Consider the following 18,337-nt stretch of genomic DNA (forward strand, 5'->3'; position numbering starts at 1 on the left):
CTACTTTAAGCTTTTATATGATTAATTAAATGGCCTGAATAGGTGAACACAATACACAATGATCAGAGGAATAAAAAAAGCCAAGGAAGTAATTTTTGGTGAGGTGGAGAAGTGCACTGTTAAACTCTTATTTTTCAAGTTTTATTCATTGATTCATTCTCAGAGATGAGGGTCACTGTTAAGACATCTTTACCCATCTCTAGTTATTCTGAGAAGATTGTGATGGGCCTACTTCTTGAACCACTGCAGTATTCTCTGAAAGTGGTTCAATACAGCTAAGTGGCTTGCTTGGCCACTTCAGAGGACAGTTAAGAGTTAACCACATGGGTGGTGGACTAGAGTCACATACAGGCCGGACTGTGTAAGGGAGACGAAGCACATTCGTGAACCAGTTGGGTGAAATTACTAAGTAGTTAGTAAGCTGCCTAACTGTAAAGGTGGAACTAGTACCAGAAGAAATAGCATCAAAATCAGTTATACTAAAAAATACAGTAGGAAGAATACAGTAAGAATGTTCATGGCCAATGACTCATAGTAATCAATAACTACAAAAACATTCATGCTTTCAAAATTTCTTAGATATCCTGATTCAGAGTAAAATATTAGCAAACAATCTCAAGTGTTTTCTTCACCCAGCAATTTCTACGTTTCAATTCAAATTTTTCTGGATAGTAATAATAAAAGCAAGAGCAAAATTTATTGCCTACAGAAAAACATATATAACTCAGAGCCCTACAACCAAAATGTGTAACTGCAATGATGAGTGATTACAGGTGCATTTCAGAATCTAGCCCCTAGGTCCACAAGTATTATTCCAACCTAACGCTAATGAGTGATTTGTAGAACGCCAGAACCAAATAGTAACCCAAGACCAACTGTAAACAAAAACTAGTTCCTTGGTTTTATGAGAAATCATGATTAGCTGAATTTAGCTGAGAAAACTATAAATCTATGAACAATACGATAGGAGTACAATTTGAAAAGTTAAGGGGAAGGATGGGCAAAGGGAATCTTGGTAGATTTTACTTTCTATATGCGCGGAATATCTTCTGTCATTCTTACTTTTGTTTACCTTCCCATAATCACTTGTACATACATTTGTCTCGACTAACACACCACTCAATCTGCACTGTTGTGAAATAATACAACTCTACTGCATGACTTCAGTCAACGTGGATCCAAATGCAATGACCAATTCAGTGCCGCTAAGTCAACTTCATGCCATTTGGAGGAACAGTAAAAATCTGGTTTCTTTCAATTCTTAAAATCAAGTTCTTTCATATAGCTGAAACAAAAGAGCTAGTAACATAGTGTCAATTGCGAGTTCAATTCTCACCATTAAAATTACAAAAAGTAATTCAATAAGTTTAGTCATTTAAGAACTGGCACCAGAAAAATAACAAAATCTTTGAAAAACCTATCCGGTGCTTTAGTGTTCTTCAGGGAAGGATGTCTGTCACTCTGACATGGCCTCGCCTATAATTGACAGTTTCTGTTACGTAATTGACTGTTAACTTCCTCTGAAGTGGACTGGCATCTGGTCTTCGTTCCTGAGTCTACATGCTGGATGTCCTACCTCATACCATTGTGGGAACACCAATATCACAAAGAATACAAAGGTTCAATGAGAGAGCTCACCACCACCCTCTGAGAGCAACCCTGTTGCCCAAATCTGAGAAAAAAAATTAAAAAAAAAATCTTACATGTTGATGACTACACCCATGGCTCTGGGCATCTATCAACATTCCTGGCCTCTATCTTCCCTCACCTCAAATGGAAATCTCCTCACAACTCATGCACTATGCCAGCTGGTTTCAATAAACTCTCCTACCCAACACATTCTCAGCTCAATAACTCACCTTTATAAAATACCAAAGTTGAGCTGAAATTTAAAGACTAAGTACTAGTTCTTGATTTACCTTGAAATGTATTTTAAAATAGTATTGATCCTTGGCCTGTTACATTGGTTTCTCAATTTTAAAAAAAGTTCATTAGTTTCTCCAGTATCACAGGCCGCTGACCAAATTGAAATAACCATTTGCATTCTAACAGATATCATTTTAGACCTTGTGATTTTTATGGTTTCCATATGACTGAAATAATTATACAGGTTTCACAAAGTAAAAAGGGGTTTTAAAGGATGTATTAAGAGTTAATTTAGATCCATTAGTAGAAGTGCGAGGGGAGAGAGGTTGAGTAAATTATTTCCTTTCAGTCTCTTACATGCTACCAGGTCTTTCTCAGTCATGTGGTTATCCCCAGCTGGATTACCAATCACAATTGACCTATTACAATGAAGCTGGAGGTTTTCACTGAAGCCTTCAAATCAACCTGGCCAAATCTGCATTAATTAGGCTCTTTTTCTAATGGTGCAAAAAACATATTGAATTAATATTGAGATTTCTTTCACCTGCCACCCAGTGAAACTCTACAAATGCAGGCAATCCATCTTTTGGCACTAAATCAAATTCTGTATAAAGTTAAATCTAATATGTTGTATTAAAATATGATCTCTTTTCCTGAAAGTATTGATGACATTTTTATCTTTAATTATAAATCTGTGCCTTCCCATTTAAAATGGGCTTACATATAAAATACCTACAACTTTCTATTATAACAACAGAGTAAGGTTAAAGGAATGCAATTAAAATACCATATAGATGATTGGTGATTGTAACTGATAGAGCTAATGGGGTTGCTTTTCAATGTTTTATTTCTCTGCTATTACACTTCACTGTTTTCCCTTTGGTTTTGTTTCCATTTTTCAAATTATAATTTTCTCTCCACCATTTCAATTTGTAATATATATCTTCAGTGATACAAGTCAGCATTATATATTTGAGAAAGTAATACCATATACTGCAGCATTCTACATTTACCAAGTTCACTGTTACAATTTAGGCTTTTACTCATGCTTTCTTGATGCAAAAAGTAGGCTATCATTGATAAGCCTGTGATTCATTTGAACCAAAAGTTAATCTTACGTTTGTTGTATTAGCAATGTGTCGCAGGGTGAATAATCAATCTTTATATCATTGGATCTACTGGAGCAAGAAATAGTACAGCCCACTAACCAAGTCTTCCAGTTCTCTCTAATTAGCAAACAACACCGCCTTGACAGGCAATTTTAGTTCAGGCTAAAAATTGCACAGAGTTTGTTATACATAAAATTCGCAAGAATACCAAACGTAAAGGGAACAACACCATGAAAAGAGTGCTGATTCATTGGCAAGTGGACTCTGATTGGTAGAGGTATTGCCATGGCGAAAGCACCAGTTCATCAATGTTCCACTTAAGGAAGCCATAGCTATTTGAGCTGCAGCACTCTATCATGGCAATCTAAACCTGCCACCATTGTGTGAATCAGTATACACTGAACTTATAAACTCGGCAACTCACACAGTTGAGTTCAGTTTTAATGACACCATGTATATACGCTGTTGTCATGGGATCCCCTCTAGGCCCAACTCTCTCAAACATCTTTGTTGGGTTCCATGAAAAACGTGTCTTTGATGGAATAACACCTAAGCTCCTATCCATTGCATATTCCTGATATGTGGATGGTACATTTGTTATATTTAAATCCGCAGCTGCATGTAATAATATTGGCCTTATCGGCAACCTTGTAAATAAGGCCCGAGCCATTTGCTCACCATGCAAGCTTGATGCCAAAATAAGGTGCATCAAAGGCATCTTGCAGGATAATGGCTACCCTGATCAGATCACAATGCGCTGTATATCACGCAAATTCATCAACAGGCCTAAGGCTGTCACTTTTGGACCTGAAGCGCCCAGTCTACCTCAGATTACTCTGGAAGGACAACATATCTCAAAGATTTAAGCAACAGGTGAAGCTAGCTGTTCCACATTGCTACTATGCAGTAACATGTGTAGTACTTGCCACTAACAGGATGCTGCCATCAAGCCAAAAAGACGTTCTGCCTATCACACAAATGAGCAATGTGCTATATGAATTTCAGAGCCAGTGTGATGCTAGGCATGTAGCCCATACATCTCAAAGATGGGTGGATCATATCAAACTTCATGGCCCTTCCGCTGTTCACAACAGGCAAGGTACAGACCAAACCTGACCAGCCCACGCTTGCAAAATTCAACAGTATCCATCATTAGATGTGATTCTGCAATTGGACAACATTTCCCAAATAATCCTGTGTGCTAAGAATTACATTGACAACCAATTTAAGATTGTCAGTTGGGCTTGCAGCGTGGCACATTTGTGTACTGGAAGCTACATGCACACAGGACCGTTCTTTGCAGACAGAAAGAACATGCATTCACATTGCACCTGTTTCATAAGTGATAGCCATTCGCTGGTTCATTCATCAGGGCAGTGCCTTGACCAATCAGAGTTGAGCTGCCTGGTTTAAATTTCAAACAATGCTTGGCAGTTAACTATCAATCACCATCACTGGTGTATTCTCCATGGCAATGGCTCTACCAATCAGCAATCTCTTCTCATACAGTATAAACTGTTGTACCCTTTACATTTGATATTCTTGCTAATCGTCCTAATGAGCGCAAGACGAAAAGCTTATACAAAAAAGTTTATTTTGCAGAAACACAAGTTATTTTCTACCAAATTAGTATTTATACCTAAAATTAAACAGAAGCAAAATGCACATCAATAAATAAAAACAGTCCTCCATTCTTACCAATATTTTAAAACTCTTGATATCAGAATCCTCATAGTTCATTTCCTTATGGCTCTTTGGCTGAAATTATTTACTATAATTGATCGTTTAGACTGTAGAGACACCCAGTTCAGCAACACAGAACTATGTGATTGAATTATGTAAACTAATGCATTTGTCAACAGCTCCCATAATAGGTCTTGCGCCATCTCTTAAGGCGTAACTGTCAATCAAACTTTACTTCAGAGACAAAAGATTGGCACTTATAACTGATTTTCAGCAGATATGTACACCCTCAAAACAAATCAAACTTGTCTCATTAGAGTCTTGCAAAAGTAGGACAGCTACCTTTTATCTAATTACCCGGAGAAACAACCTGGAATGTTTCTGTGGAGAAAAATTCACATACATTGTCTGAGAAAACAATCAAATCAATTTTACCTGACAAGAAGATGTCTATGAAGAATCAGTACAATGGCAGGATACTCTTTTGAATATCAATGATCACCCCAGGCAGACTTGTTTAACCATTCCTCTCCACTCTCCATAAAACACTAAAGAATTCTTAGTGCTACTAAAAGAAGCTCAATTTTAAACTGGATAATTGAACAAAACAAAAAATGGAGGATGAAGAGGGATTAAAAGTTAAATAGCTTTCAATAAAACACGAAAGTAACATTATAAAGTAAACTTCAGCAAATCACTGAAAAGATACTAAAGGAACAAAATAATTGATAAAAAGTACTGAAAATGCTGGAAGACTGAAATAAAAATAAAAACAAAAAAAGTGTTGGAAAGGCATAGCAGGAAATTATATTGAAGGCAGGGCCCTGCCAGAACTGTTTTCATATACAGTGCTCACATAGCAACCCCAATTCACTCTCCATCTCAGACATGAACAGGCTAGCTCTACATCGCTGCAAGACCTGAAGGAAAATGGGAGATACCCAAGTGGCTAAAATGAACACAAAAAACAAAAAGCTTCAGGGTGCTCAGCAGACAAAATGCTATTCACGAAGCTCGCACTGAGCTCAGTTAGAACAGCGCAAGACTTTGAAGACAGGCCAGTGAGAATGGTATGGGCACTTGAAATAATGAACACACTTCAGCTTCTACAACATAGATACACCTCACTAAAAAGAAAGAATTTTCTTGATGCAGCATCTTTCATGACCTCAGGACACCACAAAGTGCTTTACAGCTAATTAACAATTACTTCTAAAGTGTAGCCACCGTTGTAATATAGGAAATATGGCAACCAACTTGCACGCAGCCGGGTCCCACAAACAGCAACGAGATAATGATTAGATATTTTGTTTTAGTGACATTAGTTGAGAGGTAAATACCTGCCAGGGCGCCAGGGAGAACTCTTCTGTTCTTAATTGAGTAAAGTCATGACATTTATTTGTCCATCTGAGTGGACAGATGGGTTCTGAGTTTAATATCTCATCTCTCCATCAGTACTGCACTGATGTGTCAACCGGCATCTGCACTGAAGTCTCTGGAGTGGAAGTTGAATCCATCCCCTGATTCAGAATCAAGGAGTCAAGGTTACCACTAAATTGGAAGAAATAACATAAGCTCGCTCACACAGAAGAACTAATTGAAACGCTGGTCAATGTTGTGGGAAAAAGTCAATGCACCTAAGGCTGTATGGTAAAGTGTCAAGGTACAAGCACCTGGAAGTTGCAGTGGTAGAAGAAAAAGCAATTATATTTCAAACAGAATAGTTCCCCTAAAGATCAAAGGGGAAAGGAGAGATATGTTTGTTGCATTTGTGTTTACCTCATAGAACACAGAATAGCAGAACACAAAAGGATGTCATTTGGCCCACCAAGCCAATGCCTGCTCCTTCAAACAGCATTCCAGTTAGTCCCATTCCCCTGCTTCCACAGTGACCCCTCCCCTACACCCCTAAATTCCCTCCAATTTTATCCTTCAACCATTTAACCAATTCCCATCTGAAGGCCAGAACTGAATCTGTACCCACCACCCTACCAGGCAGTGCATTTCAAATCCTAACCACATATTTCTTAAAACTAATTTCCTCATGTCACCTCTGGTTCTTTTAATCACCTGCACACATGGAGGCTGGTGAGGTGGAACCTGAGAACACAGAGGACCCTGCAGTTAAGATAGGAAAGAGAAGCGATGAAAGCAGTCTGTCAACTAAGATCCAGGGGAAGTCTCAGCTGACCAAAAAAAGGTGAGAGAAACTGTAAAACCTGGAGTCATCAGAACAGCTACAGATAAGAGAAATGTTTGGAACAAAAGGATGCAATTGCTATAGAAAGCGAGGTAAGAAAACGTGTGGCAATTGCAAGTGTCTTTGATAAAAACAAAAAACTGCGGATGCTGGAAATCCAAAACAAAAACAGAATTACCAGGAAAAACTCAGCAGGTCTGGCAGCATCGGCGGAGAAGAAAAGAGTTGACGTTTCGAGTCCTCATGACCTTCAACAGAACTGAGTGAATATTAGAAGAGGGGTGAAATATAAGCTGATTTAAGGTTGGGTGGGGGGAGGGGGGGTGTGGTTGTAGAAAAGATCAACAGAAGGTAAGAATTCAGAGGGAGGGGTCCAGGTGGAGGGAGAATATTGGAGTGGGTAAAAGGATCTGTTGAACGGGGAGAGGACTCCTGCCCAGAACCACAACCACACTGCACCCCCCCAACCCCACCCCACCACATCCTTCCTGCATCCACCATGGCAAGCCCTGTAAGAATTTTGAATGTTTCTCATTCTTCTAAATTCTGGAGAATACAGACAGAGTCTCCTCAATTTCTCCTCATTGGACAATCCCATCATTCCAGGAATCACTCTGGTGAATCTTCATTGCGCCCCTTCGATGACAAGTATATCCTTCCTTCAATCAGGAGACCAAAGCTGTATGCAATACTCCAGGTACAGTCTCACCAAGGCTCTATATAATTGCAGCAAGGCTTCTTTACTCCTGTACTCAAATCCTCTTGCAATAAAGGTCAACATTTGCCCCTTTGCCTTCCTAATTGTTTATTGCACCTGCATGTTAGCTTTCAGTGAATCTTGAACAAGGACACCCAGATCCATTTGGAGATCAACACATCCCAATCTCTCACCATTTAAAACACACAGCATTTGTTTTTCCTACCAAAGTCAAAAACTTCACCTTTTTTCATATTATACCCCATCTGCCATGTTCTTGCCCACTCACTTACCTTGTCTAAATCCCCTTGAAGTTTCTTTGCATCCTCCTCACAATTCACATTCCTACCTAGTTTGGTGTTATCAGCAAACTTGGAAATATTACATTTGGTTACCACATCCAAATCATTGATATAGATTGTGAATAGCTGGGGCCCATGCACTGATCCATTCAGCACCCCACTAGGCACAGCCTGCCAACATGAAAATGACCCATTTAATCCTACTCCATTATATTCCACGCAATGCCATGTGCTCCAGTTTTGTTTCCTAACCTCTTGTGTGGGACTTTATGGAAAGCCTTTTGAAAATCCAAATAACACATTCAGTGGTTCTCCCTTATCTATTTGCTAGTTATATCATCAAATAACTCCAACAGGTTTCTCAAACTTGATTTCCCTTTCAAAAATCCATGTTGACACGGCCGAATCCTACCATTATTTTCTAAGAGTTCAGTTATCACATTCTTTATAACAGATTCTAGCATTTTCCCAACTACTGATGTCAGGCTAACTGGTCTGTAGTTCTCAGCTTTCTCTCTCCTTCCTTTCATACACAGTTACATTTGCTACCTTCCAACCTGCAGGAACCATTTCAGAATCTATAGGATTTGCAAGAAAGAACAAATGCATCCACTATCTCTACAGCCACCTCTTTCAACATTCTGGGATGTAGATCATTAGGTCCAGGAAATTTACCAATTTTTAGTCCCATTAACTTCTCCAGTACTACTATTTTACTAACACTAATTTCTTTCAGTTCCTCATTCCCACTGGTCCCTTGGTTCTCCAGTATTGTTGGGAGGTTTTTTTTCTATCTTCCTCCACGAAGACAGACCTAAAGCATTTGTTTAGTTTCTCTGACATTTCCTTATTCCCCATTATAAATTCACCTGTCTTTGCCTGTAACAGGCCCACATTTGCCTTTGCTAATCATTTCCTTTTTATGTACCTATAGAAGCTTTTACAGTCCGTTTTAAGCTTCTCACTAGTTTACTCTCATATTCTATTTCCTTTGTTTATCAGTTTCTTGGTCCTCCTTGCTGAATTCTAAAAAGCTCCCAATCCTCAGGCTTAATACTTTTCTTGGCAACTTTATAAGCCTCTTCCTTTGAACTAATTTCTAACTTCTTTTGCTCGTCACAGTTGGATCACTTTTCCTGTTGAGTTTTCGTGCCTTAAAGAAATGTAAATTTGTTGTAAGCCACGTATTAATTCTTTAAATGCTAGCCATTACCTGCCTACCATCATATGTAAATTGAGGTCCCCCTACATGCACCTGAAATTTCCTGATTTATACCATGCTCTACATTACCATTACTGTTTGGCGGCCTTTAAATAACTCCCAATAATTGCTGCCCCATGCTGCTCTTAGCTCCACCCAAAACAATTCCACATCTTCATCATCCGACCTAAGATCCTCTCTCAATAATGCACTAATTTCATACTTTATTAACAACGCTACTCCATCTCCTTTTCCTTTTTGCCTATCCTTCCTAAATGTTAAATACCCTTGAAAATTCAGTTCCCAGCCTTGGTCACCCTGCAGCCATGTCTCCATGATGGCAATTTGATCATACCTGTTTACTTCTATTTGTGCCATCAATTCATCTACCTTGTTGTGCATGCTGTGTGCATTCAGATTTTGCCTTTTGAAGATTTGTCAGTGTTCTACATTCTGTAATTTGGGGCAATTTCTTAGAGCAGCACACACTAGAGCCACCAGAGAACAGGCTATCTGGTAATGTGCAACAAGACAGGGTTAATTAATGACCTCATAGTAAAGGCTCCCCTAGGTAGTAGTGATCATAATATGATTGAATATCGCATCCAGTTTGAGGGAGAGAAGAGTGGGTCTAACACTAGTTTTCTGAACTTAAATAAGGGCAATACAAGGGTATGAAGATAGAGGTAGCTAATGTGAACTGGGAAATTAGGTTAAGTGATAAGTCAGTAGAGATGCAGCGGCAGACATTTGAAATATTTCATAACACTCAGCAAAGATACATTCCAGTGAGAAAGAAAGACTCTTGGGGAAGGACATACCATCTGAGACTATCTAAGGAAGTTAAAGATAGTATCAAATTGAAAGAAAGCATGCACAATTCCACAAAGATTAATGGCAATTCAGAATATAAAAACAGCAAAGATTGGCTAAAAAAAGAGAGAAATTAAAGCAGGAGTAAAAGCTAACTAGAAATATAAAAACAGATAGTAAGAGTTTCTACAGATATTTATAAAGAAAAAGGTGAAGGGAACGTTGGTCTTCCAGAGTGAGTCTGCAGAATTAATGGAAAATAAAGAAGTGGAGGATGAATTGAACAGATATTTTGCGTCCATCTTAACTGTAGAGGATACAAATAACATCCTAGAAATAAGTGTATATTAAGAGTTGAAAGGGAGGGAATTAAATGAATTACAATCATCAGGGAAAAGAATACTGAGAAAATTATTAGAACTAAAAGCTGACAAGTCCCCAGGTTTTAATGGACTTCATGCTAGGAAAAAGAAGTAGCTGCTGAGTTAGTAGATACATTGGTTATAATGTTCCAGAATCTAGGGGACTTTGGAAAAGTCCCATCAGATTGGAAAATACCGAATATAATTCCTCTATTCAAGACAGGAGGAAGACAGAAAGCAGGAAATTACAGGCCAGTTAACTTAACATCTGTTAAGGAACCTATTATCAAGGAGGTTATGGTGGGGCACTTAGAAAATTTCAATGTTACCAGGCAGAGTCAACATGGCTTTGTAAAAGAGAAATCGTCATAGTCATAAAGGTCTATGGCACAGAAAAAGGCCCTTTGGCCCATCGAGTATGCACCAGTCAAACAAGTACCTAACTACTCGAATCCCATTTTCTAGCACTAGGCCCATAGCCTTGTATGCCATGGCATCGTATTTGACTAATTTATCAGAACTCTTTGAGGAAGTAACATGGATAAAGGGGAACCCATGGATGTGCTGTACTTAGATTTCCAGAAGGTATTTGACAAGGTGCCACATCAAAGGTTACTACACAAAATAAGAGCAAATGGTGCAGGGGGCAACACATTAGCATGGACAGGAGATTGGTTAGCTAACAGGAAACAGAGAGTAGGCATAAATGGATCAATTTCAGGTTGGCAAGATGTAACGAGTGGACAGCCACAGTGATCAATGCTGGGGCCTCAACTATTTACAATCTATATTAACGACTTGGATGATAGGACCGAATATATGGTTGCTAAATATGCTGATGACACAAAGGCAGGTAGGAAAGTAAGTTGTGAAGCGCACATAAGGAGTCTGCAAAGGGATATAGATAGGTTAAGTGAGTGGGCGAAAATTTGGCAGATGGAGGATAATGTGGGAAAATGTGAACTTGTCCACTTTGGCAGGTAGAATAAAAAAAGTATATTTTTTAAATGGACAGAGCTTGCAGGACTCTTGAGATACAGCAGCATCTCAGTGTCCTGGTACATGAATCACAAGAAGTTAGTATGCAGGTACAGCAAGTGTTTAGGAAGGCAAATAAAGTGCTGTTGCACATTGCAAGGGCAATGGAATATAAAATAGCGATAAAAGCAAAATACTGTGGATGCTGGAAATCTGAAACAAAAACAAAATGCTGGAAAAACTCAGCAGGTCTAACAGCATCTGTGGAGAGAAAAATACAGAGTTAACGTTTCGAGTCCTTTGTGACTCTCCTTCAGTCATAAGGACTCGAAACGTTAGCTCTGTTTTTTCTCTCCACAGATGCTGTTAGACCTGTTGAGTTTTTCCAGCATTATCTATAAAAGTAGGGATGTTTTTCTACAGTTGAATAGGGTATTGGTGAGACCACATCTAGAGTATGCTGTACGGCTTTGGTCTCCTTACTTTAAGAAAGGAGACAAACTGCATTAGAAGCAGTTCAGGCAAGATTCACTTGACTGATTCCTGGGACGGTGGGTAACCCTATGAGGAAATGTTGGGACATGTTGGGTCTGTATCCATTGGAGTTTGGAAGAATGAGTGTTGATCTTATTGAAACATATAGGTTTCTGAGGGAACTTAACTGGGAGCATGTGGGCGAGACTAGAACTAGGGGACACAGGTTACAAATAAGGAGTTTCCCATTTAAGACAAAGATTAGGAGAAATTTTCTCTCTCAGAGTTGCGTGTGTGGGACTCTTTTCCCCCAGAGAGCAGTGGAGGCAGGGCCATTGAATATTTTTAAGGCTGAGTTAGATAGATTCTTGATTGTCAAGGGGGTCAAAGGGTATAGGGGGCATGATGGTGAGTGGAGTTGAGGCCACAATCAGATCAGCCATGATCTTACTGAATGACAGAGCAGGCTCAAGGGGCCAAATGGCCTACTCCTACTCTTAATTCTTATGTTTGTACATTGATCCTATTTGATGCTGGCCTGTGTTTCCGATTTTGCTTACTACTTTTCTTCCTACCATTACCAGCTTTGTTTCTCTTATTCCTGCATTCCCTCTCTGGTCCCCATTCACCCTGCTAAGTTGGTTTAAAACCTCCCCAACAGAACTGGCAAATCTCCCAGTGAGGATATTAATCCCAGTCCTGCTAAAGTCTAACCCGTTTACCTTGTACAGGTCCCACCTCCCCCAGAGCCAGAGCTGGTCCCAGTGCCTCAAAAATCCAAAGCCCTTCCTCCTGCACCACTTCTCCAGCCACTCACTCATTTGCACTACCTTCCTATTTCTGCACTCACTAGCACATGGCACTGGGAGTAATCCTGAGATTATTACCTTTGAAGCCCTGCTTTTTAATCTCTTTCCTAGCTCTGTAAAATCTGCTTTCAGGACCGAATCCCTCTTTCTACCTATATCATTGGCACCAATGATGACCACAATCTCTGGCTGATCACCCTCCCTTTTAAGAATGTCCTGCAGCTGCTAGGTGACATCCTTGACTCTGGCACCAGGGAGGCAACATACTATTCGGGAGTCACGTCTACGGCCGCAGAAACGCCTGTCTGTTCCCCTAGCTATTGAATCCCCTACCACTATCACTCTTTCACTCTTCTTCCTCCCCTCCTGTGCAGCTGAGCCACCCATGGTGCCTCAGTTGGCTGTAGCTGCACACCACTGAGGAGCCATCGACTTTACCAGTATCCAAAACAGAAAACTGGTTAGTGAGCAAGGTGGGCATAGTGGACTCCTGCATTACCTGCCTGGTACTACTAGGCTGTCTGGCTCTCTGCCTGCACTCGCTTAACCTGCAGTGTGATCAACTCTCTAAACATGCTATCCAGATAGTTCTCAGCCTCACAGATACACCACAGTGACTCCAGCCATTGCTTGAGTTTCAAAATCCAGAGCTCAAGCTGCTGTAGCTGGTGACACTTGCTGCACATGTGGTCATCTAGGCCACAGGAAGCATCCATGAATTTCCATGTTACAGGATGGCAATCCACTCAGCCAAGCTCCCCTGCCATGCCTTAACTTTACAGACTATTTATTTACAGACGAGAAACCTTGACCCTACTGCTCCTAATAAGCTTTACTACTGATAGTTAACCATACTACCACTACTAACAAAACCTTTCAATCATTATTCAACTGCCTGAGTTTTGAAAGATAACTGAGCAACATGCCCATCAACTACTTACCCATTTCCCTGTGACATCATATTTTGAATTTTTTTCAGGCCGCGGCCAGTCCACAGACTGAGCCCCCTAGCTCTTCTAAACTGATTTGCCGTTCTCCTCATTCTTTTAAACTCAAAATTTAGGTAGCTATTTATGTGAACAGCACCTCCTTCCTCACTCACCAAATTCCCAAGCTCACACTTTGTGACTAGCTGCACTCAGCGATCAGCTGCTGCCTTCATGTGTGCTTACTTCATGCACTTAACAAAACCACCTCTATTTATACTAGCTGAAATTCTACAGAGATGAGTCAGTGCTGTTGGCTAGAGAATCTAGTTCAAGCTAGCTGCCTAATTAACCAACTTCAGCCGCCTCTTCTGTAGCAAGCTTGTTTATCCCAAAGACAGAAAGGAACTTAACTTTAACAGTAAATTGTAATTAAATTCTAAATGCAAACTAGACTAGACAAAATGCAAACTAGACAAAATTTCCTCATTCACCGAGTTCTCAAGCTCATTCTCTACGACTAGGTGCACTCAGTGACCAGCTGCTGTCTTTGTGCTTGCTTACTTTCTAGGCTCAAGACCATCCATGCAACTGCTGGAAGTGTAGTGGAAATGAAAATAAACAGTAAAAAGCAGACGATTAGGGCCAAAGAGCCTTAACTGTTGAAGTGGCAGAGGGCAACAGAAGATTTAGGTGGGGAATAGGCAAAAGGATACCGTCACGCTGAAAATTAAATAGTGGGCCTGTGAGACAGATACATTTGTTTATCTTTGGCAGAAGGTGGAAGTGGAAACCTGTTTAGTGGGTTTGAGAATTATGGGTTGAAATTAAGTAGTAAGAAAACCCAAAAGATGATTTGAGAGATTATGATTGAGAGCTAGAAGTAGTAGCCCAATATTTAAACAGAGATGGTTTGTTAAGCTTCTTGTAATTGACTACAAATTTATGAACTGAGACTGGTCAGATTCTTGAATCCATCACACATGAAGCCAAGTCACAGACAATGCAATAGCCAACTATTACCATCTCTGTTTGTTCGAGCTGCCACTGATAATGTAATTAAAATAAGTGAATTTAAACTCTCGCCAGGGCAAGAGTAATGCAACAATTTATTTTTTATGACCAGAAAGTGAAAGTCATGTCTAAAAGCATTACATAAACTAATAGATATTAGCGAGCCAATTTAACATTGTAATTCAATGTCAGGGCTCTGCTGAAAGCATTCAAACTGCTCTGCAGATTTGTCAGGGTAACAACAGAACTCCTGAAATGAATTACAATCTCAAAACTCCTAAAATTCCACCAGTCTTGGCCTTTATTCATTTTGCACAATGATGCATCTTTGAACATAGAAACATTCTGGAATTAAAATATCATTACTTAGCTGTAAATTTATCAGACATACTCTCAGAATAATAAGATTTAATACTTAGGACAATTTCCTTTGCAAAAGGCTTTTTTCAGCTGATTATGAAGTACATTGCTTATTATAGGTTCTACAGTCTCCTTTAACAGCATTATTTAATCAGGATGAAATATTTTCTTTTGCTACACGGAGTTAAATATAACCCAGGGCTGATGACTGGACCAAGTAATGATTACTTACATCACATTCTGAGAGGCTCGGTGTAAGATCAGCAGCTTGACAACATCTACATGTCCATTCCTGACAGCATCATGCAAGGGAGAATCGTTCTGGTATCCCGGTGTGTTCAATAAAACGCCAAATTTCAACAACAGCTCTACAATTTCCACATGTCCATGGTTACAGGCTTCATGCTATAAAAACATAGCCATTGATTAAAAGCTTGAAGAGAGTTCTGCACAAAGATCAAATGTCAACATCAAGTCAGATATTAAAGCATGGGATCAGATGAAAAAACTCAGCAATCAAGTAATGGATTTAACACTCTACCACTGGAAGGTTCCTGAATATTTGAGAAAAGGACGATTTCTGTCCTGCTACAACACGCTGGAGCTACAAAGTACATAAACTTTGTTAATATTCACAAGATGCAGGGGCGTGTAGCAAATAAAAATTTCTAGTGCTAAAACAGCAGGAACTGCGAGTTGGAGCAGAGCTCCACTGGGCAATGGGGACATGCCTGCAATCCACACATATGTTAAATTCCTGCTCTCCGTTGCCTCAATAGGAAGATTCCAGGATAAAAACCCTGGCATGTCTGCACATATGGGGAGAACACAAGAGGCAAACAGTGTCAGACTTCATTGCACACTCTTCAACTGTTAAATGAATTTCTTTTACCAAAAGATTGGCAGAATGTGGAAATTGCTACTACAGGGAGCAACTGAGGTGAATAGCATTGGTACATCTAAAGAAATCTAGATAAGTATGAGGAAGAAAGGAATAGAAGGATATGCTGAGAAAGGTTAGATAAAGACGGTTGGGAGAAAGTTTGTGTGGAGCATAACACCAGCATGAGTCCGGTGGGTTGACTGGCCCATTTCTGTGCCATACATTCTACTTAATTATACGTAATGGACAGCAGCAACACCACAGGTCTGCCAGAAGCTCACGCATTCTCTGCATAAGACATAGGAGCAGAAGTGGGCCATTCCGTTCATCGAGTCTGCTCCGCCATTCAATGAGATCCTTGTTGATTTGATAATCCTCAACTCCACTTGCCTATCTTTTCCCCATAACCCTTGATTCCTTACTGATTAAAAATCTGTCTAGCTCAGCCTTGAATATACTTAACGACCCAGCCTCCACAACTCTTTGCGGTAAAGAATCACAGATTCGCTACTCTCAGAGAATAAATTCCTCCTCATCTCTGTCTTAAGTGGATGATGTCTCACTCTGAGATTATGCCCTAGACTCTCCCACACGGGGAAACCACCTCTCAGCATCTAACCTGTCAAGCCCCCCAAGAATCTTTTATGTTTCAATAAGGTCACCTCTCATTCTTCTAAACTCCAATGAGTGCAGGCCCAATCTACTCAACCTCTCCTCATAAGAAAATCCCTCCACATTCGGGATCAACCTAGAGAACCTTCTCTGGGCTGCCTCCAATGCCAGTGTATCTTTCCTTAGATAAGGGGACCAAAACTGTTCACAGTATTCTAGGTGTGGTCTAACTAGTGCCTTGTATAGTTTTAGCAAGGCTTCCCTATTTTTATGCTCCATTCCCTTTGAAATAAAGGCCAACATTCCATTTGCCTTCCCTATTACCTGCTGAACTTGAATGCTAGCTTTGTGTGATTCATGCATGAGGATCCCCAAAACCTTCTGTGCTGCAGCCTTCTTCCATTTAATTAATATTCAGCTCCTCTATTCTTCCTGCCAAAGTGCATAACCTCACATTTTCCCACACTATATTCCATCTGCCAAGTTTTTGCCCACTCACTTAACCTGTCTATGTACCTCTGTAAACTCTGTCAACCTCACCGCTTGCCTTCCCACTTATTTTTGTGTCATCTGCAAACTTGGCAATAGTATATTCACTTCCCTCATTCAAGTCATTAATATATATTATAAATAAATGTGGCCCCAGCACTGATCCCTGTGGCACTCCACTGAGGTTGCCATCTTGAAAATGCCCCCTTTATCCCAACTCGCTGTCTTCTGTTAGTTGGCCAATCCTTATCCATGCTAATATACTAGCCCCAGCACCACGGGCTCTTATCTTAAGTAGTCTTATGTGCGGTACCTTATCGAACACCTTTTTGAAATCCAAATATATTACATCTACTGGTTACCCTTTATCTATCCTACTTGTTACCTCCTCAAAGAATTATAATAAATTTGTCAGGCATGATTTCCCCTTCATGAAGCCATGCTGAATCTGCTTGATTATAGTATGCATTTCTAAATGCTCTGCTATTACATCCTTTATAATGGACTCTAACATTTTCCCAATGAAGGATGTTAAGCTAACTGGCTTATAGTTACCTGTTTTTTGTCTCCCTCTCTTTTTGAATAAGGGTGTTACATTGGCAGTTTTCCAATCCTCTGGGGCTTTTCCAGAATCTAAGGATTTTTGGAAGATTACTACCAGTGCATCCACTATATATCTGTAGCTACTTCCTTTATTAACCTAGGATGCAACCCATCAGGTCCAGGGGACTTATTGGCCTTTAGCCCCATTAGTTTCCCTAGTACTTTTTCTGTAGTGATGGTTATTATAGTTATTTCCTCCCACTCTTTTGCCCAGGATTGATTAGTATTTTTGGAATGCTTTTAGTGTCTTCTACTGTGAAGACTGATGCAAAGTATTTATTCAACTCCTCTGCCATTTCCTGGTGCCCCATTATTATTTCCCCAGCCTCATTCTCTAAGGGGCCTATGTTCACTTTGGTTTCTCTCTTCTTTTTTATATATTTAAAGAAGTTCTTACTGTCCATTTTTATATTACTTGCTAGTTTACCCTCAAAGTTTATTTTCTCCCTTTTTTTTTGGTCATCTTTTGCTGGTTTTAAAACTTTCCCAATCCTCTGGCTTACCACTAATCCTTGTCACATTGTAAGTTTTTTCTTTCAAATTGATACTATCCTTAAATTCCTTGGTTAAACATGTAGGTTTATTCCCTTCCTAGAATCCTTCTTCCTCCTGGGATATATCTTTGTTGTGAGTCATGAACTATTTTCTTAAAAATCTGCAATTGTTCATCAACTGTCTTTTCTGCTAACCTACTTTCCCAGTCCACTCCAGCCAACTCTGTCCCGTTTCTCACTCTCAAACTGAATGCTAAATTCAACCATGTTATGGTCACATTTTCCTAGGGGATCTTTTACTCTGAGATCATTTATTAAACTTGCCTCATTATACAAGTTCCAAATAACCTGATCCCTGGTTGGATCCACAACATATTGTTCTCAGAAATTGTCCTGAATACACTCTGAATTCTTGCTCGTGGCTACCTCTGCCAATTTGATTTTTCCAATCTACATGAAGAT

At 39.7% G+C, this 18,337-nt stretch overlaps 1 protein-coding gene across 1 annotated transcript in view; it reads right to left on the minus strand.

The window, feature by feature from the left end:
• bard1 (BRCA1 associated RING domain 1) overlaps positions 1 to 18,337 on the minus strand; it is a 181,254-nt gene that overhangs the window by 113,271 nt on the left and 49,646 nt on the right. Inside the window, exon 6 of the mRNA XM_041200077.1 lies at positions 15,027 to 15,199. Coding sequence (XP_041056011.1) covers positions 15,027 to 15,199 — 173 coding nt within the window. The remainder of the gene's footprint in view (positions 1 to 15,026; positions 15,200 to 18,337) is intronic.

This window comes from Carcharodon carcharias, chromosome 12 (genome assembly GCF_017639515.1).
Source record: "Carcharodon carcharias isolate sCarCar2 chromosome 12, sCarCar2.pri, whole genome shotgun sequence".
Lineage (NCBI taxonomy): Eukaryota > Metazoa > Chordata > Chondrichthyes > Lamniformes > Lamnidae > Carcharodon > Carcharodon carcharias.